The sequence below is a fragment of the Nerophis ophidion genome, linkage group LG25, assembly GCF_033978795.1.
Source record: "Nerophis ophidion isolate RoL-2023_Sa linkage group LG25, RoL_Noph_v1.0, whole genome shotgun sequence".
Classification (NCBI taxonomy): Eukaryota; Metazoa; Chordata; class Actinopteri; order Syngnathiformes; family Syngnathidae; genus Nerophis; species Nerophis ophidion.
Genome location: NC_084635.1, coordinates 4,795,920 through 4,822,358, shown reverse-complemented (window position 1 = coordinate 4,822,358; position 26,439 = coordinate 4,795,920). Strand labels below are relative to the sequence as shown.

At 40.4% G+C, this 26,439-nt stretch overlaps 1 protein-coding gene across 1 annotated transcript in view; it reads right to left on the bottom strand.

The window, feature by feature from the left end:
• Positions 1-26,439, bottom strand: part of LOC133543114 (protein kinase C-binding protein NELL1-like) — an 881,729-nt gene that overhangs the window by 554,652 nt on the left and 300,638 nt on the right. Inside the window, exons 6-7 of the mRNA XM_061887562.1 lie at positions 20,418-20,490; positions 17,880-17,962 (exon numbers count right to left, since the gene is read on the bottom strand). Of these exons, the coding sequence (XP_061743546.1) occupies positions 17,880-17,962; positions 20,418-20,490 (156 nt within the window). The remainder of the gene's footprint in view (positions 1-17,879; positions 17,963-20,417; positions 20,491-26,439) is intronic.

Here is a 26,439-nt window from a genome sequence, read left to right as displayed (position 1 = left end):
TTTTGGTTCGTTTAATAGTTAAAACCAATTTACATTATTGCAATCTGTTGATAAAACATTGTCCTTTACAATTATAAAAGCTTTTTTTTTACTACTCTGCTAGCATGTCAGCAGACTGGGGTAGATCCTGCTGAAATCTATGTATTGAATGAATACAGAATCCTTTTGAATCGGAAAAATATCGTTTTTGAATCGAATCAAATAGAAAAAAATCGATATATTATCGAATCGTGACCCATAGAATCGATATTGAATCGAATCGTGGGACACCCAAAGATTCACAGCCCTGGTAATTGGTAAATAAAAAAAGAATACAATGATTTGCAAATCCTTTTCAATTTTTATTCAATTGAATAGACTGCAAAGAATAGATATTTAATGTTCAAACTGAGAAACTTATTTTTTTTTTTTTACAAATAATCATTAACTTAGAATTTAATGGCAGCAACACATTGCAAAAAAGTTGGCACAGGGGCATTTTTACCACTGTGTTACATGGCCTTTCCTTTTAACAACACTCAGTAAATGTTTAGGAACTGACGAGACCATTTTTTGAAGCTTTTCAGGTGGAATTCTTTCCCATTCTTGCTTGATGTACAGCTTAAGTTGTTCAATAGTCCGGGTTGTGGTATTTTAGGCTTCATGTTGCGCCATTTTCAATGGGAGACAGGTCTGGACTACAGGCAGGTTAGCCTAGTACCCGCACTCTTTTACTTTGAAGCCACGCTATTTTAACACATGGCTTGTCATTGTCTTGCTGAAATAAGCAGGGGCGTCCATGATAACGTTGCTTGGATGACAACATATGTTGCTCCAAAACCTGTATGTACATTTCAGCATTAATGGTGCCTTCACAGATGTGTAAGTTACCCATGCCTTGGGCACTAATACACCCCCATACCATCACACATGCTGGCTTTTGAACTTTACGCCTATAACAATTTGGATGGTAATTGGAGGACACAACGTCCACAGTTTCCTAAAACAATTTGACCACAGAACACTTTTCTACTTTGCATCAGTCCATCTTAGATGAGCTCGGGCCCAGCGAAGACGGCGGCGTTTCTGGGTGTTGTTGATAAATGCCGTTTGCTTTGCATAGTAGAGTTTTAACTTGCACTTAAAGATGTAGCGATGAACTGTAGTTACTGACAGTGGTTTTCGGAAGTATAGCTGAGCCCATGTGGTGATATCATTTACACACCGATGTCGCTTTTTGATGCAGTATCGCCTGAGGGATCGAAGGTCCGTAATATCATCGCTTACATGCAGTGATTGCAGATTCTCTAAAGCTTTTGAGGATATTAGATGGTGAAATCCATAAATTCCTTACAATAGCTCGGTGAGAAATGTTCTTAAACTGTTCAAAAATTTGCTCAAGCATTTGTTCACAAAGTGGTGACCTTCGCACCGTCCTTGTTTGTGAATGACTGAGCATTTCATGGAAGCTGCTTCTATACCCAATCATGGCACCCACCTGTTCCCAATCAGCCTGTTCACCTGTGGGATGTTCCAAATAAGGGTTTGATGAGCATTCCTCAACTTTTTCAGATTTTTTGCCACTTTTTAAAACATGTTGCAGGCATCAAATATCAAATGAGCTAATCCATCCATCTATCCATTTTCTACCGCTTATTCCCTTTTGGGGTCGCGGGGGGCGCTGGCGCCTATCTCAGCTACAATCGGGCGGAAGGCGGGGTACACCCTGGACAATATTTGCAAAAAATAAAGTTTTCCAGTTCAAGAAAGTATCTTGTCTTTGCCAGTCCATTCATGTATATACTGTAGAGCATGGGTGTCAAACTCTGGCCCGCGGGCCAAATTTGGCGCTTGAGGCAGTATGAAATTAACAGAGCTGGCCCGCCGGTTTTATACAGCGGCGGTGCCGCTGTATAAAACCGGCCGCATTCACCACTAATACTCATAATTGCCAACCCTCCCGATTTTCCCGGACTACCAAATTTCAGTGCCCCTCCCGAAAATCTCCCGGGGTAAATATTCTCCCGGAATTCTCCCCATTTCTACCCGGACGACAATATTGAGGGCGTGCATTAACGGCACTGCCTTTAGCGTCCTCTACAACCTGTCGTCACGTCCGCTTTTCCTACATAGAAATAGCGTGCCAACCCAGTCACGTAATATATGCGGCTGTTACACACACACAAGTGAGTGCAACGCATACTTGTTCAACAGCCATACAGGTCACACTGAGGGTGGCTGTATAAACAACTTAATCAATCTTACAAATATGCACCACACTGTGAACCCACACCAAACAAGAATAACAAACACATTTCGGGAGAACATCTGCACCGTAACACAACAAATACCCAGAAACCCTTGCAGCACTAACTCTTCCGGGACGCTACAATATACCCCCCATCCCCCCAAGTAATAATGTTTTACTCATGCACTTTCTCTTGCTACTTCAAGGCTTGAATGTTTGATTCATTTGTTATTGTTGTTTTATTTTCAAATGTATTATTAGCCTGAGGAAAAACTTTATTTTGATATTTACCTCAGAGGGCTGCAAATAGAAAAGAGGCATTAAATTTGTATTTAAATTGTATTTGATATGCCATTGATATTTTTTAATGATTATTATTTAAAACTCGATTTTACATGTCACTATAAAGTTATATAAGCCTTGCTTGGTCAATAGTCAATGCAAAACTTGTTTGGGTCCTTATTAAAAGGTTCATTTGTTCAACTTTGGCCCGTGGCTTTGTTCAGTTTTACATTTTGTCCCACTCTGTATTTGAGTTTGACACCCCTGCTGTAGAGGTTGAAAAGGATTTGCAAATAATTGTATTCTGTTTTTATTTACGATTAACACAATGTGCCAACTTCACTAGTTTTGAGGTTGGGAAACTACAACTCCCCACAATTAAAACACCGACACTGATTTTTTTGCAGACATTCCTGACTGGTATCAATTTAAAAAAAATAGTAGAACTTGTCTGAAGAATTAAAGTCAACTCGGAAATGATCGTCTGGCTGCCGGTCTCAGCAGCAGAGTTGCTCCGAGACCGACCCGTCTGATCCTGTGAGAGCGACTCAGGCCACAGTGTCGGGCAAGACTAGATTCGCCATGAAATGATAGAAGCTTTTAAAGGGGAACATTATCACAATTTCAAAAGGGTTAAAAACAATAAAAATCAGCTCCCAGTGGCTTGTTGTATTTTTTTAATTTTTTTTCAAAATTTTACCGGTCCCGTAATATCCCTAAATAAAGCTTTAAAGTGCCTTATTTCCGCTATCTTGGAAACCACTATCCATTTCCCTGTGACGTCACACAGTGCTGCCAATGTAAACAACATGGCGGTTACCACAGCAAGATATAGCGACATTAGCTCGGATTCAGACTCAGATTTCAGCGACTTAAGCGATTCAACAGATTACGCATGTATTGAAACAGATGGTCGGAGTATGGAGGCAGATAGCGAAAACGAAATTGAAGAAGAAATTGAAGCTATTGAGCGAATAGCTATTGACGCTATTCGGCTATAGCATGGGTGTACCTAATGAAGTGGCCCGTAGCATCGCTGCCTTATTAGCATCGCCGGTAAAATGTGCGGACCAAACGATCAGGGCTTTCGCATCTTGTGACACTGGAGCAACTTCAATCCGTCGATTGGTAAGTGTTTGTTTCGCATTAAATGTGGCTATCTAGTTTCAAATGGACATACAGCTAGCGTAAATAGCATGTTAGCATTGATTAGCGTAGCATGTTAGCATCGATTAGTTGGCAGTCATGCCGTTTTGATTGATTGATTGATACTTTTATTAGTAGATTGCACAGTACAGTACATATTCCGTACAATTGACCACTAAATGGTAACACCCCAATAAGTTTTTCAACTTGTTTAAGTCGGGGTCCACGTTAATCAATTCATGGTACAAATATATACTATCAACATAATACAGTCATCACACAAGTTAATCATCATAGTATGTACATTGAATTATTTACATTATTTACAATCCGGGGGGTGGGATGAGGAGCTTTGGTTGACATCAGAACTTCAGTCATCAACAATTGCATCAACAGAGAAATGTGGACATTGAAACAGTGTAGGTCTTATTTAGTAGGATATGTACAGCCAGCAGAGAACATAGTGAGTTCACATAGCATAAGAACAAGTATATACATTAGAAGTACATTTGAGTTGTTTATAATCCGGGGAGATGGGATGTGAATGGAGGAGGGTATTAGTAAAGTGTTGAAGTTGCCTGGAGGTGTTGTTTTAGAGCGCTTTTGAAGGAATATAGAGATGCACTTACTTTTATACCTGTTGGGAGTGCATTCGACATTGATGTGGTAAAGAAAGAGAATGAGTTAAGACCTTTGTTGGATCGGAATCTGGGTTTAACGTGGTTTGTGGAGCTCCCCCTGGTGTTGTGGTTATGGCGGTCATTTACGTTAAGGAAGTAATTTGACATGTACTTCGGTATCAAGGAGGTGTAGCAGATTTTATAGACTAGGCTCAGTGCAAGTTGTTTTACTCTGTCCTCCACCCTGAGCCAGCCCACTTTGGAGAAGTGGGTTGGATTGAGGTGTGATCTGGGGTGGAGGTCTAAAAGTAACCGGACTAGCTTATTCTGGGATGTTTGGAGTCTAGATTTGAGGGTTTTGGAGGTGCTGGGGTACCAGGAGGTGCAAGCGTAATCGAAGAAGGGTTGGATGAGAGTTCCCGCTAGAATCCTCAAGGTGCTTTTGTTGACCAGAGAGGAGATTCAGTATGTCTGATTAGCACATAAGTCAACAACATCAACAAAACTCACCTTTGTGATTTCGTTGACTTAATGGTTGCAAATGCATCTGCAGGTTATCCATACATCTCTGTGCCATGTCTGTCTTAGCATCGCCGGCAGACACTCTGGTACATTCAATGGGGGTCTGGCGGCAGATTTCTTGCCAGTGGTGCAACTTGAATCCCTCCCTGTTAGTGTTGTTACACCCTCCGACAACACACCGTCGAGGCATGATGTCTCCAAGGTTCCAAAAAATAGTGGAAAAAACGGAAAACAACAGAGCAGAGACCCGGTGTTTGTAATGTGAAAATGAAAATGGCGGGTGTGTTACCTCGGTGACGTCATCGCTAAAAGACCGATAAATAGAAAGGCGTTTAATTTGCCAAAATTCACCGGTTCAAAAAATACATGGTCTTTTTTCTGCACCATCAAGGTATATATTGACGCTTGCATAGGTTTGGTGATAATGTTCCCCTTTAAGTCAACCCACACCTGACAGAACAAGGTCACATCTGAAACTGCAAACAGAGGAAGCCTATTTACATCTATTCTGCAGTTTTTTTCCTTCATCAAACTATTTACCTTTTTCGCGAGGGGAGAAGCGATACCACAGTATTGGAGTCTTTAGGCTCTTGGAAAACAAAAACATGATTAATCACCACAAATAGTTTCCATATTTAATAGCCTCTCTCAGGATCTGCAGGTTATCCATACATCTCTGTGCCATGTCTGTCTTAGCATCGCCGGCAGACACTCTGGCAAATTCAATGGGGGTCTGGCGGCAGATTTCTTGCCTGTGGTGCAACTTGAATCCCTCCCTGTTAGTGTTGTTACACCCTCCGACAACACACCGACGAGGCATGATGTCTCCAAGGTTCCAAAAAATAGTCGAAAAAACGGAAAATAACAGAGCTGAGACCCAATGTTTACAATGGGTTGAAAATGAAAATGGCGGCCGTGTTACCTCGGCGACGTCACATTCTGACGTCATCGCCTCCAGAGCGATAAACAGAAAGGCGTTTAATTTGCCAAAATTCACCCATTTAGAGTTCGGAAATCGGTTAAAAAAATATATGGTCTTTTTCCTGCACCATCAAGGTATATATTGACGCTTGCATAGGTCTGCTGATAATGTTCCCCTTTAAGTAAAAAAGAGAGAAAAAGTGGAGGAGTCGCGGAGGCATTGGACTTCATTAACAGGCGTCCCCGATTGGCAACTGGAGGGCAGCTGTGAGCTTTAAGAAGCAGCTCTGTCAAAGTCCTAAACAAAAGGCTTGAAACACACACGTTCAAAGGCAACGCGTCAGCCTGCGGGCATCGCACGGGAATTGGTTTCCTGCCTAACGTGAGCAGCAACTGCTCGTAGTATCACAGGAGTGAGAAGCTAATAAATGTGTCTGCAGTGTTTGGTACGTGAGACACAGAGTCATGAGTCCGGGTGTATGTTGTTAGGGGTTTATTGATACAATAGCCTTATCGATATCTGTATTTGTCGGTACTCTTATTGGTACTATATGCCAGTGATTGTCAACCTTTTTTGAGCCGAAGCACAATTTTTGCATTGAAAAAAATCTGGAGACCAGCAGAAATCATAAAAAGGTAAAACTCAGTTGACAGTAAAAGGTCGTTGTCGCAATTGTTGGATGTGACTTTAAACCAAAGACTTGGAGAAGGCATTGGACCGTGTCCCTCGGGAAATCCTGTGGGGAATGCTCAGAGAGTATGGGGTACCGGACTGTCTGATTGTGGCGGTCCACTCCCTGTATGATCAGTGCCAGAGCTTGGTCTGCATTGCCGGCAGTAAGTCGAACACATTTCCAGTGAGGGTTGGACTCTGCCAAGGCTGTCCTTTGTCACCCATTCTGTTCATAACTTTTATGGACAGAATTTCTAGGCGCAGTCAAGGCGTTGAGGGGTTCTGGTTTGGTGACCGCGGGATTAGGTCTCTGCTTTTTGCAGATGATGTGGTCCTGATGGCTTCATCTGACCGGGATCTCCATCTCTCACTGGATTGGTTCGCAGCAGAGTGTGAAGCGACCGGGATGAGAATCAGCACCTCCAAGTCCGAGTCCATGGTTCTCACCCGGAAAAGGGTGGAGTGCCATCTCCGGGTAGGAGAGGAGACCCTACCCCAAGTGGAGGAGTTCAAGTACCTAGGAGTCTTGTTCACGAGTGAGGGAAGAGTGGATCGTGAGATCGACAGGCGGATCGGTGCGGCGTCTTCAGTAATGCGGACGTTGTACCGATCCGTTGTGGTGAAGAAGGAGCTGAGCCGGAAGGCAAAGCTCTCAATCTACCGGTCGATCTACGTTCCCATCCTTACCTATGGTCATGAGCTTTGGGTCATGACCGAAAGGATAAGATCACGGGTACAAGCGGCCCAAATGAGTTTGGGTCTCTCCCTTAGAGATAGGGTGAGAAGCTCTGCCATCCGGGAGGAACTCAAAGTAAAGCCGCTGCTCCTCCACATGGAGAGGAGCCAGATGAGGTGGTTTGGGCATCGGGCTAGGATACCACCTGAACACCTCCCTAGGGAGGTGTTTAGGGCATGTAGGAGGCCACGGGGAAGACCCAGGACACGTTGGGAAGACTATGTCTCCCAGCTGGCCTGGGAACGCCTCGGGATCCCCCGGTAAGAGCTGGACAAAGTGGCTGGGGAGAGGGAAGTCTGGGCTTCCTGCCTAGGCTGCTGCCCCCGCGACCCAACCTTGGATAAGTGGAAGAAGATGGATGGATGGAGTTGCATTGGTTTCCAACTTAAAATAGTATGTTCAGATCCACAAAACAGCTTGCATAGTATGTAGTACCAAGGGAATATGGTTGGCACCTATACAAATACTGAATGTGGTACCCATATGGGCAAAAAAATTCCCGACCACCTGCAGAGTGAACCTACAGCAAAGATCAAGAGAATCAGCATGCATTAATGACAATTCAGTCATCTCATCTCTCCGTCATATTCCCTCCATATTCATTTAAGAAATGTTTCACCCCTTGCTGAACTCCTCTCGTCCCAAACACTAAAAGGCAAGGAGACATTTGGGAGCTGGGGATGACTGCAGCCTTCCTGCTGTGATTTGTATGAACAAGTCAGGTGGAAATGTGTTTGTGTATATAAAAGGTGCACGGGGAAGGTAGCCACACAGCAGGATGGCCATGTTTGTCATTTTGAATAACATATTGTTCCTGGGATGTCCAATTTACACAATCTCGGATGCTCCACACGACTGCAGATTCACTTGCTCCTATGCTAATCACCGTAAAAAGCATTACAGTACACATCCATGAGGACATTTTTTGGAGTTGGCGTTGAAAATACCAGGTGTGTGACTTATTAATATTAAAAAAACACCCACAAAACAACTTGTACAAAATATAATATCGCGTGTACTATTATTGGGCGTGTTGGAATTGATAAGTGGTGCAGATCGCCCAATTTAAGTGACGTTTGTGCACGTGTGGCGTTTTGCTATGATTTGAAACATGCATCCGACATGTGTCACTTTTTATGGGCATTTTAGAAGCGGTCCTGCAGTGTTTCAGTTTTTTCTCTCCTGTTGTTTCTCCACTCCTTTTGAGTGTGCTTTTTGTTATTTAAATTGTTGTCACATATTCGTCTCTGCTTTGGGTTTCTACTTCTGGGTCAGTTATTGTTGCAAATAGATGCCAAATCCCCCCGTAAAACAATGTGTGCAATCTATAACAAACTATAATACCGTGTGTACTATTATTGGGTGTGTTGTAATTGACAAGTGGTGCAGACCACCCTATTTAAATGAGATTTGTGCACGTGTTTCACGGCTGGACACACTGGTTTTACCGCACATTCTGTGGCGTTTTGCTATGATTTGAAACATGCATCAGACATGTGCCACTTTTTATGGGCATTTTAGAAGCGGTCCTGCAGTGTTTGTTTTTTCTCTCCTGTTGTTTCTCCACTCCTTTTGAGTGTGCTTTTTGTTATTAAAATTGTTTTCACCTACTCGTCTCTGCTTTGGGTTTCTACTTCTGGGTCAGTCATTGTTGCAAATAGATGCCAAAACACCCCGTAAAACAACGTGTGCAAACTATAACAAACTATAATACCGCGTGTACTATTATTGGGCGTGTTGTAATTGATAAGTGGTGCAGACCGCCCTATTTAAATGAGGTTTGTGCACGTGTTACATAGCTAGACACACTGGTTAACCGCACATTCTGTGGCGTTTTGCTATGATTTGAAATATGCATCAGACATGTGCCACTTTTTATGGGCATTTTAGAAGCACTTCCGCAGTGTTTCAGTTTTTTCTCTCCTGTTGTTTCTCCACTCCTTTTGAGTGTGCTTTTTGTTATTAAAATTGTTGTCACATATTCGTCTCTGCTTTGGGTTTCTACTTCTGGGTCAGTCATTGTTGCAAATAGAAGCAAAAAAAACCCCGCAAAACAACGTTTGCAAACTATAACAAACTATAATACCGTGAGTACTATTATTGGGTGTGTTGTAATTGGTAAGTGGTGCGGATTGCCCAATTTAAATGAGGTTTGTGCACGTGTTTCACAGCTGGACACACTGGTTTACCGCACATTCTGTGCCACTTTTTATGGGCATTTTAGAAGCGGTCCTGCAGTGTTTCAGTTTTTTCTCTCCTGTTGTTTCTCCACTCCTTATGAGTGTGCTTTTTGTTATTAAAATTGTTGTCACCTAGTCGTCTCTGCTTTGGGTTTCTACTTCTGGGTCAGTCATTGTTGCAAATAGATGCCAAAACACCCCGTAAAACAATGTGTGCAAACTATAACAAACTATAATACCGTGTGTACTATTATTGGGTGTGTTGTAATTGATAAGTGGTGCAGAACGCCGAATTTAAATGAGGTTTGTGCACGTGTTTCACGGCTGGTCACACTGGTTTACCGCACATTTTGTGGCGTTTTGCTATGATTTGAAACATGCATCCGACATGTGCCACTTTTTATGGGCATTTTAGAAGCGGTCCTGCAGTGTTTCAGTTTTGTCTCTCCTGTTGTTTCTCCACTCCTTTTGAGTATGCTTTTTGTTTTTTAAAATTGTTGTCACATATCCGTCTCTGCTTTGGGTTTCTACTTGTGGGTCAGTCATTGTGGCAAATAGAAGCAAACCCCCCCCCCCGCAAAACAACGTGTGCAAACTATAACAAACTATAATACCGTGTGTACTATTATTGGGCGTGTTGTAATTGATAAGTGGTGCAGACCGCTCTATTTAAATGAGGTTCGTGCACGTATTTCACGGCTGGACACACTGGTTTACCGCACATTCTGTGGCGTTTTGCTATGATTTCAAACATGCATCCGACATGTGCCACTTTTTATGGGCATTTTGGAAGCGGTCCTGCAGTGTTTCCGTTTTTTCTCTCCTGTTGTTTCTCCACTCCTTTTGAGTGTGCTTTTTGTTATTTAAATTGTTGTCACATATTTGTCTCTGCTTTGGGTTTCAACTTCTGGGTAAGTTATTGTTGCAAACATATGCCAAAACACCCCGTAAAACAATGTGTGCAATCTATAACAAACTATAATACCGCGTGTACTATTATTGGGTGTGTTGTAATTGATAAGTGGTGCAGATCGCCCAATTTAAATGAGGTTTGTGCACGTGTTTCACAGCTGGACACACTGGTTTACCGCACATTCTGTGGCGTTTTGCTATGATTTGAAACACGTATCCGACATGTGCCACTTTTTATGGGCATTTTAGAAGAGGTCCTGCAGTGTTTCAGTTTTTTCTCTCCAGTTGTTTCTCCACTCCTTTTGAGTGTGCTTTTTGTTATTAAAATTGTTGTCACATATTCGTCTCTGCTTTGGGTTTCTACTTCTGGGTCAGTCATTGTTGCAAATAGATGCCAACCCCCCCAGCCCCCCGCAAAACAACGTGTGCAAACTATAACAAACTATAATACCGTGTGTACTATTATTGGGTGTGTTGTAATTGGTAAGTGGTGCAGATCGCCCAATTTAAATGAGGTTTGTGCACGTGTTTCACAGCTGGACACACTGGTTTACCGCATATTCTGTGGCGTTTTGCTATTATTTGAAACATGCATCCGACATGTGCCACTTTTTATGGGCATTTTAGAAGCGGTCCTGCAGTGTTTCAGTTTTTTCTCTCCTGTTGTTTCTCCACTCCTTTTGAGTGTGCTTTTTGTTATTTAAATTGTTGTCACATATTCGTCTCTGCTTTGGGTTTCTACTTCTGGGTCAGTCATTGGTGCAAATAGAAGCCTAAACCCCCCACAAAACAACGTGTGCAAACTATAACAAACTATAATACCGTGTGTACTATTATTGGGTGTGTTGTAATTGATAAGTGGTGCAGACCGCCCTATTTAAATGAGGTTTGTGCACGTATTTCACGGCTGGACACACTTGTTTACCGCACATTTTGTGGCGTTTTGCTGTGATTTCAATCATGCATCCGACATGTGCCACTTTTTATGGGCATTTTAGAAGTGGTCCTGCAGTGTTTCAGTTTTTTCTCTCCTGTTGTTTCTCCACTCCTTTTGAGTATGCTTTTTGTTTTTTTAAATTGTTGTCACATATCCGTCTCTGCTTTGGGTTTCTACTTCTGGGTCAGTCATTGTTGCAAATAGATGCCAAAACCCCCCGCAAAACAACGTGTGCAAACTATAACAAACAATAATACCGTGTGTACTATTATTGGGTGTGTTGTAATTGATAAGTGGTGCAGACTGCCCTATTTAAATGAGATTTGTGCACGTGTTTCACAGCTGGACACACTGGTTTACCGCACATTTTGTGGCGTTTTGCTATGATTTGAAACATGCATCCGACATGTGCCACTTTTTATGGGCATTTTAGAAGCGGTCCTGCAGTGTTTCAGTTTTTTCTCTCCTGTTGTTTCTCCACTCCTTTTGAGTGTGCTTTTTGTTATTAAAATTGTTGCCACATATTCGTCTCTGCTTTGGGTTTCTACTTCTGGGTCAGTCATTGTTGCAAATAGATGCCAAAACCCCCCGCAAAACAACGTGTGCAAACTATAACAAACAATAATACCGTGTGTACTATTATTGGGTGTGTTGTAATTGATAAGTGGTGCAGACCGCTCTATTTAAATGAGGTTTGTGCACGTGTTTCACAGCTGGACACACTGGTTTACCACACATTCTGTGGCGTTTTGCTATGATTTGAAACATGCATCCGACATGTGCAACTTTTTATGGGCATTTTAGAAGCGGTCCTGCAGTGTTTCAGATTTTTCTCTCCTGTTGTTTCTCCACTCCTTTTGAGTTTGCTTTTTTTTTTATATAATTGTTGTCACATATTCGTTTTTGCTTTGGGTTTCAACTTCTGGGTCCGTCGTTGTTGCAAATAGAAGCCAAAACCCCCCGCAAAACAACGTGTGCAATCTATAACAAACTATAATATCTCGCATACTATTATTGGGTGTGTTGTAATTGATAAGTGGTGCAGACCGCCCTATTTAAATGAGGTTTTTGCACGTATTTCACGGCTTTCACCATGGAGACACTGATTTACCGCACATTCTGTGGCTTTATGCTATGATTTGAAACATACATCTGACATGTGCCACTTTTTATGCATATTTCAAAAGCACCCCTGCAGTGCATGTACAATAGTGTGTTTCATACTTTTCTCCGCTGCTACCGCCTGTCTGCTTTCTAATGCAGTACCTGTCTACTTCACTCCTCCTACCGATGTTGTTTCTACTCGCTTGGCTTGTATCCCGGTCTCTTTTTTTTAAACTCCACAGACAGCTGACTGTTCCCAGTGTTTCCTGTCCTGTTGTTTCTTTACTCATTTTGAATGTGGTTTTTGTTATTAAAATTGTTGTCACCTACTCGCCTCTGCTTTCTGTTTCTATTTCTGGGTCAGCCACCGTTACAAATAGATGCCAAAAACCACCCGCTAAAAAACGTGTGCAAACTATAGCAAACTATAATATTGTGTGTACTATTATTGGGGGTGTTGTAATTGATAAGTGGTGCAGACTACCCTATTTAAATGAAGTTTGTGCATGTGTTTCACGGCTTTCACCATGGAAACACTGGTTTTACCGCACATTCTGTGGCGTTTTGCTATGATTAGAAACACGCATCTGACACGTACCATTTTTTTGGGGCATTTTAGAAGCAGTCCTGCAGTGCATATACAATGATTTGTTGCATACTTTTTCTCTTTCTAATGCACTACTTGTATATTTCACTGCTCCTACCGATGTTTATACTCGCTTGGCTTGTATGCCGTTTTTTTTTTTTACTCCACAGACAGCTGACTGTTCCCAGTGTTTCCTGTCCGGTTGTTTCTCCACTCCTTGTGAGTGTGGTTTTTGTTATTAAAATTGTTGTCACCTATTTGTCTTTGCTTTGCGGTTCCATTCCTGGGTCAGCCACCATTGCAAATAGAAACCAAAAACCACCCGCTAAACAACGTGTGCTAACTATAACAAACTATAATTTTGCGTGTATTATTATTGGGCGTGTTGGAATTGATAAGTGGTGCAGACCGCCCAATTTAAATAAGGTTTGTGCATGTGTTTCACGGCTGCACACACTGGTTTACCACACATTCTGTGGCATTTTGCTATGATTTGAAACATGCATCCGACATATGCCACTTTTTATGGGCATTTTAGAAGTGGTCCTGCAGTGTTTCAGCTGTTGTTTCTCCACTCCTTTTGAGAGTTCTTTTTTTTAATAAAAATTGTTGTCACATATTCGTCTCTGCTTTGGGTTTCAACTTCTGGGTCAGTCATTGTTGCAAATAGATGCGAAAACCCCACGTAAAACAACGTGTGCAATCCCTAACAAACTATAATATTGCGTGTACTATTATTGGGTGTGTTGTAATTGATAAGTGGTGCAGACCGCCCAATTTAAATGAGGTTTGTGCACATGTTTCACGGCTGGACACACTGGTTTACTGCACATTCTGTGGCGTTTTGCTATGATTTGAAACATGCATCAGACATGTGCCACTTTTTATGGGCATTTTAGAAGCGGTCCTGCAGTGTTTCAGTTTTTTCTCTCCTGTTGTTTCTCCACTCCTTTTGAGTGAGCTTTTTGTTATTAAAATTGTTGTCACCTATTCGTTTTTGCTTTGGGTTTCAACTTCCGGGTCCAAATAGAAACCAAAACCCCCCGCAAAACAACGTGTGCAAACTATAACAAACTATAATATTGCCTGTACTATTATTGGGTGTGTTGTAATTGATAAGTGGTGCAGACCGCCCTATTTAAATGAGGTTTTTGCACACATTTCACGGCTTTCACCATGGAGACACTAGTTTACCGCACATTCTGTGGCGTTTTGCTATGATTTGAAACATACATCTGACATGTGCCACTTTTTATGGGTTTTTTAGAAGCGGTCCTACAGTGTTTCAGTTTTTTCTCTCCTGTTGTTTCTCCACTCCTTATGAGTGCGCTTTTTGTTATTAAAATTGTTGTCACATATTCGTCTCTGCTTTGGGTTTCTACTTCTAGGTCAGTCATTGTTGCAAATAGAAGCCAAAACCCCCCAAAAAACAACGTGTGCAAACTATAACAAACTATAATACCGGGTGTACTATTATTGGGTGTGTTGTAATTGATAAGTGGTGCAGACCGCCCTATTTAATGAGGTTTGTGCACGTATTTCACGGCTTCCCCCGTGGAAACACTGGTTTTACCGCACATTTTGTGGTGTTTTGCTATGATTTGAAACATGTATCCGACATGTGCCACTTTTTATGGGCATTTTAGAAGCGGTCCTGCAGTGTTTCAGATTTTTCTCTCCTGTTGTTTCTCCACTCCTTTTGAGTGTGCTTTTTGTTATTAAAAATTGTTGTCACATATTCGTCTTTGCTTTGGGTTTCTACTTCTAGGTCAGTCATTGTTGCAAATAGAAGCCAAAACCCCCCGTAAAACGATGTCTGCAATCTATAACAAACTATAATACCGCATGTACTATTATTGGGTGTGTTGTAATTGATAAGTGGTGCAGATCGCCCAATTTAAATGAGGTTTGTGCACGTGTTTCACAGCTGGACACACTGGTTTACTGCACATTCTGTGGCGTTTTGCTATGATTTCAAACATGCATCCGACATGTGCCACTTTTTATGGGCATTTTAGAAGTGGTCCTGCAGTGTTTCAGTTTTTTCTCTCCTGTTGTTGCTCCACTCCTTTTGAGTGTGCTTTTTGTTATTTAAATTGTTGTCACATATTCGTCTCTGCTTTGGGTTTCTACTTCTGGGTCAGTCATTGTTGCAAATAGAAGCAAAACCCCCCCGCAAAACAACGTGTGCAATCTATAACAAACTATAATAGCGCTTGTACTATTATTGGGTGTGTTGTAATTGATAAGTGGTGCAGACCGCCCTATTTAAATGAGGTTTTTGCACACATTTCACGGCTTTCACCATGGAGACACTAGTTTACCGCACATTCTGTGGCGTTTTGCTATGATTTGAAACATACATCTGACATGTGCCACTTTTTATGCATATTTCAGAAGCACCCCTGCAGTGCATGTACAATAGTGTGTTTCATACTTTTCTCCGCTGCTACCGCCTGTCTGCTTTCTAATGCAGTACCTGTCTACTTCACTGCTCCTACCGATGTTGTTTCTACTCGCTTGGCTTGTATCCCGGTCTTTTTTTTTTAAACTCCACAGACAGCTGACTGTTCCCAGTGTTTCCTGTCCTGTTGTTTCTCTACTCATTTTGAATGTGGTTTTTGTTATTAAAATTGTTGTCACCTACTCGCCTCTGCTTTCTGTTTCTATTTCTGGGTCAGCCACCGTTACAAATAGATGCCAAAAACCACCCGCTAAAAAACGTGTGCAAACTATAGCAAACTATAATACTGCATGCATTATTATTGGGGGTGTTGGAATTGATAAGTGGTGCAGACCACCCTATTTAAATGAAGTTTGTGCATGTGTTTCACGGCTTTCCCCGTGTAAACACTGGTTTGCCGCACATTCTGTGGCGTTTTGCTATGATTAGAAACATGCATCTGAGACGTACCACTTTTTATGGGTATTTTAGAAGCAGTCCTGCAGTGCATATACAATGATTTGTTGCATACTTTTTCTCTTTCTAATGCACTACTTGTATATTTCACTGCTCCTACCGATGTTTATACTCGCTTGGCATGTATCCCGTTTTTTTTTTTTTTTGACCCCACAGACAGCTGACTGTTCCCAGTGTTTCCTGTCCGGTTGTTTCTCCACTCCTTTTGAGTGTGCTTTTTGTTATTAAAATGCAGTCACCTACTGATCTCTGCTTTTGGGTTCTATTTCTGGCTCAGCTACCTTTACAAATAGAAGACAAAAACCACCCACAAAACAATGTGTGCAATCTATAACAAACTATAATACCGTGTGTACTATTATTGGGCGTGTTGGAATTGATAAGTGGTGCAGACCACCCAATTTAAATGAGGTTTGTGCACGTGTTTCACAGCTGGACACACTGGTTTACCGCACATTCTGTGGCGTTTTGCTGTGATTTCAAACATGCATCAGACATGTGCCACTTTTTATGGGCATTTTAGAAGCAGTCCTGCAGTGTTTCAGCTGATGTTTCTCCACTCCTTTTGAGGGTGCTTTTTTTAAATAAAAATTGTTGTCACATATTCGTCTCTGCTTTGGGTTTCTACTTCTGGGTCAGTCATTGTTGCAAATAGATGCCAAATCCCCGCGCAAAACAACGTGTGCAATCTATAACAAACTATAATACCGTGTGTACTATTATTGGGTGTGTTGTAATTGATAAGTGGTGCAGACCGCCATATTTAAATGAGGTTTGTGCACGTATTTCACGGCTTTCCCCATGGAAAAACTGGTTTTACCGCACATTCTGTGGCTTTATGCTATGATTTGAAACATGCATCCGATGTGCCACTTTTCATGGGTATTTTAGAAGCAGTCCTTTAGTGCAGCACAATGGTGTGTTTCATACTTTTCTCCGCTGCTACCGCCTGTCTGCTTTCTAATGCAGTACCTGTCTACTTCACTCCTCCTACCGATGTTGTTTCTACTCGCTTGGCTTGTCTCCCCTGTCTTCTAACATGCTCCTATCCGTGGCGTTTTGCTGTTGTTTTGAAACATGCATCTGACATGTGCCACTTTTTATGGGTATTTTAGAAGCAGGCCTGCAGTGTTTGTACAACAGTGTGTTGCGTAATTTTCACTGCTGCTTTCGCCTGTCTGCTTTCTAATGCAGTACCTGTTCATGGGGTTCTCACACACACCTGAATTCATTTTGCAATCAGGCATTCTTAAGCCTTTGTGCCAGTCATATGATTGTTGATACTTCACTCCTCCTACCGAGAATGTTTTCTACTCACTTGATTTGTCTCCCTGGCTTCTTTTTGACCCCTTAGATAGTTGACTGTTCCCAGTGTTTCCTGTCCTGTTGTTTCTCCACTCCTTTTGAGTGTGCTTTTCGTTATTAAAATGCTGTCACCTACTGGTCTCTGCTTTTGGTTTCTATTTCTGGCTCAGCTACCTTTACAAATAGAAGACAAAAACCACCCGCTAAACAACGTGTGCAAACTATAACAAACTATAATATTTCGTGTATTATTATTGGGCGTGTTGTAATTGATAAGTGGTGCAGACCGCCCTATTTAAATGAGGTTTGTGCATGTATTTCACGGCTTTCACCATGGAGACACTGGTTTACTGCACATTCATTTAAACATGCTTCTATTTGTAGGGTTTTGATATGATTTGAAACATGCATCGAGCATGTGCCACTTTTTATGGGCATTTTAGAAGCAGTCTTGCAGAATCAGATTTGCCTATCCTCCCAGTATGGTGGGTGTTCTGATGATTAGCATATATTCTGTATATTCATCAAGACAGTCGCTAAATGGATTTTGCTCACACAATCCTCTACGCACAAGTTTAGTGGATCAGTTTTGCGTGTGCTATCAAGTTTGCATGTTTTTTAATACACGCAAACCTTAAGTAGATTCAATGTTTTATTTGCAAAGTTGGCGGAATCGCAATTTTGGTCCGTTATGTCTATATGTACAGGACAGGATATGGATTTAAATTACAATAAAGCAAGCCGTGCATGTACTTAACAGTCTGTCGAAGTCTAGGTGATATTTCTCTTGGCAGGACACTTGTCTTACCTTCAGGGTCATCTTGGCGAGTAGGTCCTGCAGGTCCATAATGCCCTGCACTAAGCTCAGGAAGTCGCTACAGGTTGGGCAGGCTGAAAGAAGAGAAAAATAAATGCTAAAACAGAAGAAATGTAGGAGGGAAAAAAACATGTTTTTATTTCAGATAAGAGAGAGAAACCATACATCTGACAAGGTCACTTTGGACACAAGTCAAAGGTAAACAAAGAAAGCCTCAATCATTTTGTTTAGGTTTGTGGTAGGTATTAGCTTAATATAATTAATTTGAATGAAAGCAGGAGTTTAGGAACCTTTTTGACGTCGGGGCCCAACTTTTTCCACCACAGAGGGGCCCGGAACTCACTGAAAAATTAACACTGAATTTATAATCTTACTTTTGATTTTAATCATATTCAATAAACCTAAGGCTAAGGTCAGGGTGATTTAAAAAAAAAAGAAAAGAAAAAAGTATTAAATAATTGTACTACATAAGAAGGGACTCATGAATAAATAACCAATAATAATGTATATACAATTAAATAAACAAAAATAGTAGGGGTTTGAGGCTAAGTGTGTTTGTATTGAACAGTTTCGGTACAGGGGTTTTGGTTCGGTTCGGAGGCGTAACGAACAAGTTCCACACGGACATATTAAGTAGCGCACCGCACATTGTGTAAATAATCCACACCGAGGCACCATGAATTGATTTACGTGGACCCTGACTTAAGTTGAAAAACGTATTGGGGTGTTACCATTTAGTGATCAAATGTACGGAATATGTACTGTACTGTACAAGCTACTAATAAAAGTTTCAATCAATCAAAAAAAAAACAACAACACATGGCATGCTTGCAGCGATCGAGCTACGATAGACTGACCATATGTACCTCCTCTTTTCATCGAATATGTCCTCTTTCGCGGGGCTGTCTGGGTGGAGTTTCTTAAATGCCTCAAATGTCATTTTAAGTTAGGGTTGCGTGTATTTTTCAATGTACGTTCAGGGTTAAGAAGGGGTTAAAAACAAAACAAATTGTGCGCAGCAACATTCGTGAGGGAGGGGCAGAGACAGAGAGCGAGAGAATTATAATAAACACGCATGCGTCGCCAGGCTCTGATTTTTAACCATAGATTTATCAGATTTGTTTATTTTTTATTAAATCAACATAAAAATATACAAGATACACTTTAAGTTAGTGCATCAACCCCCCCGAAAAAAACACCTCCCTCCCCCATTCACACCCACCCACACAAAAAAAGGTTGTTTCTTTCTGCTACCAAAATCCTGGTTCCCACAACATATATAGCACAGTCTGCAAGGGACACAGTCCCTGAAACACACATGATTGTGTGTGCCGCCGGTCCACTAACATTATCATTAATTACTATTTTTTATGTAATTGTTTTATAATATTTTACTTTGTTTTTTTTATCCAATATTTTTGTTTTTGTTTTTTTTAATTATCTTATTTCTTATCTTCACCATACCAGATTTTATTTTCTATTATCTATATCAGTGGTGTCAAAAGTGTGCCCCGGAGGCCATTTGCGGCCAACAGCTAATGTTTTAAAGGCCCACGGCACGTTCTAAAAAATACTATTAAAATAAACAAAAACATAAACAAAAGTGAAATAAAAAAGCTTACAGGCTGAATGTAATTTAGAAAAAGTTTCACCGTTGACTAATAAAACAAAGCTGTTTTGTTTTTTTTTCAAACTGTCATTGCTCAAAACATAATATTGAATCAAAATCAATGTTATTATGAATTATTGACCTATCCAAGTTTCCGAATACTTCACATCTAATATTCCATTAAGAAAAATATTTTCGGTGGAAGAATTTGCAAATTTGGTTAAAAAAAATAAACAAAAAATTTATATTTTGTTGTTTTCTTACTGTACCGAAAATGAACTGAGGTACGTACCAAACCAAATTTTTTTTGTACCGTTATACCCCTAGAAAATAGTAATCTAAATGTATAGCCGGTATAGCTCGGTTGGTAGAGCGGCCGTGTCAGCAACTTGAGGGTTGCAGGTTCGATTCCCGCTTCTGCCATCTTAGTCACTGCCGTTGTGTCCTTGGGCAAGACACTTTATCCACCTGCTCCCAGTGCTGCCCACACTGGTTTAAAAATGTAACTTAGATATTGGGTTTCACTATGTAAAGCGCTTTGAGTCACTAGAGAAAAGCGCTATATAAATATAATTCACACTAATTCACTGTTTAACTAAATGGATGAATGAAATTAAAACACAGATTCACCACTTTAGTCATAGTTTGTGTGGTTAAGAAACTTCACTCTAATTATAGCTCCAGACTTCTTCTGCTTGTTTAATATTGTCATTACTGCCACACGTGGTGGAAAAGTGTATTACAACTGGCCCTATGGTTAAGAAATACTGAATTAAAGGAAAGTTAACATTGTTGACGATAAATTTGGGGGAGAATGAGCACCATGTTTGTCCAAAGTCCAACTTTATACAGGAACAAAGAAACACAACATTCTTATATTAATTTTGCTTGAGAACATTCTGGATCTTAGTAATACTTACTGCGATTGAGGTTTGGACATTGGGTGATGTAGCCGTTGGGAGCAAATATCAACTTCACATCCTGGATAACGCCCTGGCGGAAAGAACGAGAGTTTCGTATTAACAAGACTTTTCTCACAGTGTATTAGTGGCGTGGAAGTGGGAAGGTAAATGGAGATGTTGTACTGGGGCCCAGGAGCACATGGGGGCCTCGCTGGGCTTTTGTAAAGTTTGATTGTATTTTTTGCCTTTTGAACATGTGATTAAAAAATATCAATCAATCAATCAATCAATGTTTACTTATATAACCCTAAATCACTAGTGTCTCAAAGGGCTGCACAAACCACCACGACATCCTCGGTAGGCCCACATAAGGGCAAGGAAAACTCACACCCAGTGGGACGTCGGTGACAATGATGACTATGAGAAACCTTGGAGAGGAGGAAAGCAATGGATGTCGAGCGGGTCTAACATGATACTGTGAAAGTTCAATCCACAATGGATCCAACACAGTCGCGAGAGTCCAGTCCAAAGCGGATCCAACACAGCAGCGAGAGTCCCGTTCACAGCGGAGCCAGCAGGAAACCATCCCAAGCGGAGGCGGATCAGCAGCGCAGAGATGTCCCCAGCCGATACACAGGCAAGCAGTACATGGCCACCGGATCGGACCGGACCCCCTCCACAAGGGAGAGTGGGACATAGGAGGAAAAAGAAAAGAAACGGCAGATCAACTGGTCTAAAAAGGGAGTCTATTTAAAGGCTAGAGTATACAAATGAGTTTTAAGGTGAGACTTAAATGCTTCTACTGAGGTGGCATCTCGAACTGTTACCGGGAGGGCATTCCAGAGTACTGGAGCCCGAACGGAAAACGCTCTATGTCATCAAAGCTCACGTTTAAAACATTCACACACAGCATGAGCATTTTGGAACAAGGATGAAGGGATTAAAGAAATGCAAAAACAAAATACACCTATTTCTGGCAGCAATGGATAAAGTTATGTACACTTTTTCATCTCATTGCACATACCGTATTTTTCGGACTATAAGGCGCATTTAAAAATCCTTTAATTTCCTCAAAAATCGTCAGCGCCCCTAATAACCCGGTGTGCCTAATGTAGGCCATAATTCTGCTTGTGCTTAATGACCTTGAAGCAATTTTATTCGGTACATGGTGTAATGATAAGTGTGGCCAGTAGATGGCAGTCATACATAGGAGATACATGTAGACTGGAATATGATGGCAGTAAACACCAAAAATTGAAAATATAGAACATGGGTGTCAATGATAAGTGTGGCCAGTAGATGGCAGTCATACATAAGAGTAGATGGCAGTCATACATAAGATATACATGTAGACTGGAATATGATGGCTGTAAACAACACCAAAAATTGAAAATATAGAACATGGGTGTCAATGATAAGTGTGGCCAGTTGATGGCAGTCTTACATAAGAGTAGATGGCAGTCATACATAAGAGATACATGTAGACTGGAATATGATGGCAGTAAATACCAAAAATTGAAAATATAGAACATGGGAGTCAAACTCTGGCCCGCGGGCCAAATTTGGCCCGCCGTGTAATTTAATTTGGCCCTTGAAGCTATATCAAATCAACATTACAGCTGGCCCGCCGTTATTACACAGCAGCGGTGCCGCTGTAATACCGCAATTTCTCACACTTGCCAATCCTCCCGAAGTTCAGTACCCCTCCCGAAAATCTCCCGGGGCAAGCATTCTCCAGATTTTCACCCGGACAACAATATTGAGGACGTGGCTTAAAGGCACTGGCTTTAGCATTCTCTACAACCTGTCGTCACGTCCGCATTTCCTCCATACAAACAGTGTGCAGGCCCAATCGCATAATATATGCGCCTATTATACACACATAAGTGAATGCAAGTATACTTGGTCAACAGCCATACAGGTCACACTGAGGGTGGCCGTATAAACAACTTTACAACTGTTACAAATATGCGCCACACTGTGAACTCACACCAAACAAGAACATCTGCACTGTAACATAAACACAACAGAACAAATACCCAGAACCCCTTGCAGCACTAACTATTTTGGGACGCTACAATATATTTTGATATTTACCTCAGAAGGCTGCAAATAAAAAAGAGGCATTAAATTTGTATTTAAATTTTATTTGATATGCCATTGATATTTTTTAATTATTATTATTTGAAAATCGATTGTGCATGTCACTAAAGTGATATAAGCCTTGCTTGTTCAATATTTAATGCAAAACTTGTTTGGGTCCCTATTAAAAGGTTCATTTGTTCAACCTCGGCCCACGGCTTTGTTCAGTTTTACATTTTGGCCCACTCTGTATTTGAGTTGGACACCCCTGTTTTAGAACATTACACACGGCGCTCAAAAATCTGTCAAAACGTTTTTAGTACGACTTCGGTAAACCATGAAGCCACACCGCTTGATGGATTGTTGGCGCACTAAATATACGAGTATTATTATGGTGTGTGTATACCAGGGGTGTAAACTCGGGCCCGCCGTGTAATTTAATTTGGCCCTTGAGGCAATATCAATTTAGCATTAGAGCTGGCCCGCCGGTGTTATACAGCGTCGGTGCCGCTGTAACACCGCATTCACCGCTAATACTCATACTTGCCAACCCTCTTAATTTTCCCGGTAGACTCCCGAAGTTCAGTGCCCCTCCCGAAAATCTCCCGGGGCAACCATTCTCCCGAATTTCTATCGATTTCCACCTGGACAACTATATTTAAGGCACTGCCTTTAGCGTTCTCTACAACCTGTCGTCACGTCCGCTTTTCCTCCATACTAACAGCGTGTCACATAATATTTGTGGCTTTAACACACACACACACACACACAAGTAAATGCAAGGCATACTTGGTCAACAGCCATACAGGTCACACTGAGGGTGGCCGTATAAACAACTTGAACACTGTTACAAATATGCGCTACACTGTGAACCCACACCAAACAAGAATGACAAACACATTTAAGGTGAACATCCGCACCGTAACACAACAGAACGAAAAACCCTTGCAGCACTAACTCTTCCGGGAAACTTCCAGCAAACTGACCAATAATTAACGTTTTATTCATGCATTTTCTCTTGCTACTTCAAGGCTTGAATGTTTGGTTCGTTCCTTATTGTTATTTTATTTTCAATTGTATTATTAGCCCGTGGAAAAAAATTGATATTTACCTCAGAAGATTGCAAATAGAAAAAAAGGCATTACATTTTTATTAAAATTTTATTTGATATGCCATTGATATTTTTTTATTATTATTATTATTTGAAACTGGATTTTGCATGTCACTAAAGTTATATAAGCCTTGCTTGTTCAATATTTAATACAAAACTTGTTTGGGTCCCTATTAAAAGGTTCTTTTGTTCAACCTTTGCCCGCGGCTTTGTTCAGTTTTAAATTTTGGCCCACTCTGTATTTGAGTTTGACACCCCTGGTGTATACGGACCGCAGAATGGCAAAATGGGGGGATTTTTGTTTTTCTTTGTCATGAAAAAGGGAGGTTTTTGTCATGAAAAAGGGAGTTGTTTTGGTTGGTGTCCTAATTGTAAGTTTGTCTTGTGTTTTTTATGTTGATTAAAAAAAATAAAAATAAATAAAAATCCCCAAAAATAAAAATTAAAAATTAATGAAAAATTCTTCTACGGCCCGGTGGTTGGGGACCACTGACATAAGAGACTAGACGTATAATATTTCATAGGGTACAGGCAGACCTAGGAGCGTAATGTTTGGCTCATGTGTTACCTAGGAGGTGTTTCCGTCTGTGACGGTATGCTGATATAATTTCACTGCGCTTGTTGAGGGATGACAGGTCTGGGTGATATATAATAAAAACTCTTGATGATTGAGGGAACCCCTCATGAAACAGTTCTGTAGAGATGAAGTAGTTTTGTGATTTTTCCCACACATATATATATATATTTACATACACACCGTATTTTTTCGGACTACAAGTCGCAGTTTTTGTCATAGTTTGGGTGCGACTTAGGTGTGAAATTATTAACACATCGCCGTAAAATATCAAAAAATAATATTTATCTCATTCACGTAAGAGACTAGACATATAATATTTCATAGGATTTAGCGTTAGGAGTGACAGATTGTTTGGTAAACATATAGCATGTTCTATATGTTCTAGTTATTTGAATGACTCTTACCATAATATGTTAGGTTAACATAGCAGGCATGTTCTCAGTTGTTATTTATGCCTCATATAACCTACACTTATTCAGCCTGTTGTTCACTATTCTTTATTTATTTGAAATTGCCTTTCAAATGTCTATTCTTGATGCTGGGTTTTATCAGATAAATTTCACCCAAAAATGTGATATACTCCGGTGCGACTTATATGTTTGTTTTTTTCCTTCTTTATTATGCATTTTCGGCAGGTGCGACTTATACTCCGAAAAATACGGTATATATAATATGTAAATATTACACATATGTCATATTTATTACCTGCATTATCCTTTCCATCTTTGATCCTTAGATACTGAGCTACTGTGTGGAACAAGTTCCCCTGTGGATCAATAAAGTTTCTCTTAGTCTACGTCTAAAGCCAGAGGTGAGTAGTAACGCGCTACATTTACTCCGTTACATTTACTTGAGTAACTTTTGGGATAAATTGTACTTCTAAGAGTAGTTTTTATGCAACATACTTTTACTTGAGTATATTTATAGAGAAGAAACGCTATTTTTACTCCGTTCCATTTATCTACATTAAGCTCGCTACTCGCTACTTTTTTTTATCGATCTATTAATGTTTGTTTTTGTTAATGACAGAGCTTCAAAGTAGAATCTACACATGCCTGCGTTTCACCAATCAAATGCAGTCACTGGTGACGTTGGACCAATCAAACCGAGCCAGGTGGTCACATGACCGTCACACGTCGAATCCGACCTAAAAAAGTATAAAAACTTATTGGGGTGTTACCATTTAGTGGTCAATTGTACGGAATATGTACTGTACTGTGCAATCTACTAATAAAAGTTTCAATCAATCAATCAAAAGTGTAAAGGAAAAAAGACACTTTTTATTTCAACCGTACTTCCCGTCAAAAGCCTAAAGACTGATCGCACAGTTCCTGTCTTCACAATAAAAGTGCCGCTCCATCGCGCCTGCGTTAACAAAATAAGAGTCTCCGAAAGCCAGCGCAAACAAGCTAACAAGCTACGGAGTTTGCCGCCAATGTATTTCTTGTAAAGTGTATAAAAACGAATATGGAAGCTGGACAAATAAGATGCCAAAAACCAACGACTTTCATGTGGTATTAGACAGAAAAGAGGAACTTTTTTTCTCCTCCATTTGAAAACGTGGACGTCTGATTCCAATCAATGCAAGTCATCAGAATCAGGTAATACACCAACTTATATTCTTGTCTTCATGAAAGATAGGAATCTATATGTTAAACATGCATGTATATTCATTAAAACACCTTTAACATGTCAACAAAAACTGCAAAATAAATATAAATTATATACTGTATATATAAATGTATGTATGTATATATATATATACATATATATATAAATATATATGTGTGTGTATAAATGATATGTGTGTGTATGTATATATGAGGTAGATCACCTCGACTTGATCATTTATTAAGTAATTAATAAATGTTGAAAAACTTATTGGGGTGTTACCATTTAGTGGTCAATTGTACGGAATATGTACTGTACTGTGCAATCTACTAATACAAGTTTTAATCAATCAATCAATCAATGAATGCCTACTGAGCCTATGGTGCTGTTAAGTTATTGTGGCTCAATGTGCCATTTTTTTATTTAATTTTAATGTATTATTATTTAATATATATTATTGTTTTAGTTGCTTAAGAGATATTCCTGGCTCTGAAGTTGCTCATTGCTATTTTTATGTTTTTGTGCATTACTTGTTGCCGTAATCATTAAACAAACAGGTTACTCATCAGTTACTCAGTACTTGAGTAGTTTTTTCACAACATACTTTTTAATTTTACTCAAATAAATATTTGGGTGACTACTCCTTACTTTTACTTGAG